The sequence below is a fragment of the Engraulis encrasicolus genome, chromosome 18, assembly GCF_034702125.1.
Source record: "Engraulis encrasicolus isolate BLACKSEA-1 chromosome 18, IST_EnEncr_1.0, whole genome shotgun sequence".
Taxonomy (NCBI): domain Eukaryota; kingdom Metazoa; phylum Chordata; class Actinopteri; order Clupeiformes; family Engraulidae; genus Engraulis; species Engraulis encrasicolus.
In genome coordinates this window covers 48,136,884-48,138,885 of record NC_085874.1, presented here as the reverse complement: position 1 = coordinate 48,138,885, position 2,002 = coordinate 48,136,884, and the positions used below count along the sequence as shown (strand labels likewise).

The 2,002-nt window shown below is 44.2% G+C and overlaps 1 protein-coding gene across 1 annotated transcript; it reads right to left on the bottom strand.

The window, feature by feature from the left end:
• Nucleotides 1-683: 683 nt before the first annotated feature.
• On the bottom strand, nucleotides 684-1,616 carry LOC134468678 (trace amine-associated receptor 13c-like). The gene has a single exon (XM_063222567.1). It carries the CDS (start codon nucleotides 1,446-1,448, stop codon nucleotides 684-686), a length of 765 nt encoding a protein of 254 aa, XP_063078637.1. The 5' UTR covers nucleotides 1,449-1,616.
• Nucleotides 1,617-2,002: the final 386 nt, after the last annotated feature.

The window sequence follows — 2,002 nt, the reverse complement described above, 5'->3', positions numbered from 1 at the left end:
ATGGTGCTGTACAGCCTACTGCATGATGTGTATCTGTCCCTATCAAATGAACCAAACTCGTGTTTTGCTGAAACAGAAATATGGGCCTGTCTTTGATTTCGGTCTGGTTCCATAACGCGCTTGAGTAAATTAAGTCCGTGGCCTATAATTTTACGGTATATGCATTATAGGGAATAGACATGCAATCTCACATCATGCAAAAGCCTATGCTCTTTTACCCAAAGCACTTGCTATGCTATTACTGGGGCAGATTTACACCACAACATTATAGTATAACCATTATCATGCTAAATGAATGACAGAGGATGACCTTTTCATATTACATGCAATACAGTAACTATTCTGATATTATACCATAGTGTAACATACTATAAGTACATTATATAAGCATACAAGTACCATATTATGTTCTGACAGAGGATTAAATACATTGAAGTATACAGGTAGGGTCTTACATTGCATGTACTGTCATGCAGAAAATAGAGAGAGCAGTGAATACCAGTTGTACATGAGTCAAGATAAATATTCTCACATTGCATGCATAACAGAAGACAACCAATATCATATTTTGTTCATAACAGAGGATAAACTCCTCATGTCAAAAAGCAGATGATTTCACATTGCAGGGTAGGCCTATAGAGATAGAGCATATTGTTTATGCCTAACGTCTTATATAAACATTCTCACATCACTCGCATAACAGAGGAGGCAGGCTTCCATATTTGACAGGTGAAAATGATCTTAATGCACTTTTGAAACCACGGATAGAACAAGGCGTAAATTATTGGATTGAACAAAGAATTCAGGTACAGCAGTGCAGACGTGATGTTCAGCACTTCCTCAAATATTTTAGGGCTAATGCTCCCTGGAATAACGCTGGCTATGTAGTATGGAACAACACACAACAAGAACACCGACACGAGTATTCCAAGCACCTTGGCAGCTTTTCTCTCGGAGCGTTTGGGGACGTTGTTGTGAGTCTGTCTGTTGTTTGGATTGCCCTGTGTGTTAGCAGCTGCCCTGATGGCAGTAGCGTGTTTTCTAGCAATGCCAAAGATGATCAGGTACAGCACAAACATGACGGAACATGGCACAGCAAATGGCAGAACGAAATCAACCCAAGACCATATTTCATCCAGGGCAATGAGACAGGTGTAAGGGCACAGTGTCAACGCGTGTGTGAAGAAACCGTTGCAGTACAGGAGGACAACGTTATAGCCCATGAAAAACAGCCACTCGACTGACGCAATAACAAAGATGAGGTTCACAGTGATTTTCTTGGAGTAGAAGAAAGGGTCGCTCAGTGCCATGCACCGGTCCACGGCGATGAGCGCCACAATGTGCACCGACGTGGTCGTCAAATGAAACGACACATAGTTGAAAAAAGCACACACGGTGGTTCCGAAAAACCAGCAGCCCTCAATCAACCAGATGAAATTAATCGGCATCACAAACACCCCTACGAAGAAATCAGTGATGGCCAGGAAGACGAGAAGGACGTTAGTCGGTGTGTGCAGCTGCTTGAAGTGGCACACTGACAGGATGACAAGCAGGTTGCCACACACGGTCACGACCACAGCAGCCACGGCAGACACATACAGAGCCACATATGCAGGAGTCACCGCAGTGCTCCCCAGGCAAGACACACACTCCTCCAGCTGGGTGTGGTTGTGGTTGCTGACAGTGCTGGGTGCAGGTGTGTGTGTTTCTCCGCGCGTGCTTGGCTCAGTGAAGAGCTCCCTGTGAATGAGGAGTGTATCCAGTGACATGGTCAGAACCACTCCTCACTCCTCACACATCAGACCTGGGTGGCCGTTTTTATACTGTAGCAAACACACAATCGCATTGCTCTCTGCCCCATTGCTTTGTGTGTGTGTGTGTGTGTGTGTGTGTGTGTGTGTGTTTGATGATGACCAGATATAGACCACAGGGATAAAACATTTACGTCACAAAATCTGTTCATTAATTCCCTATCTGATATTTGGATTAAGCATGTGTAACA

What these genes read in the sequence shown, in the direction of transcription:
- LOC134468678 (XM_063222567.1), bottom strand. Translation starts at nt 1,448, where the DNA reads ATGCCGATTAATTTCATCTGGTTGATTGAGGGCTGCTGGTTTTTCGGA.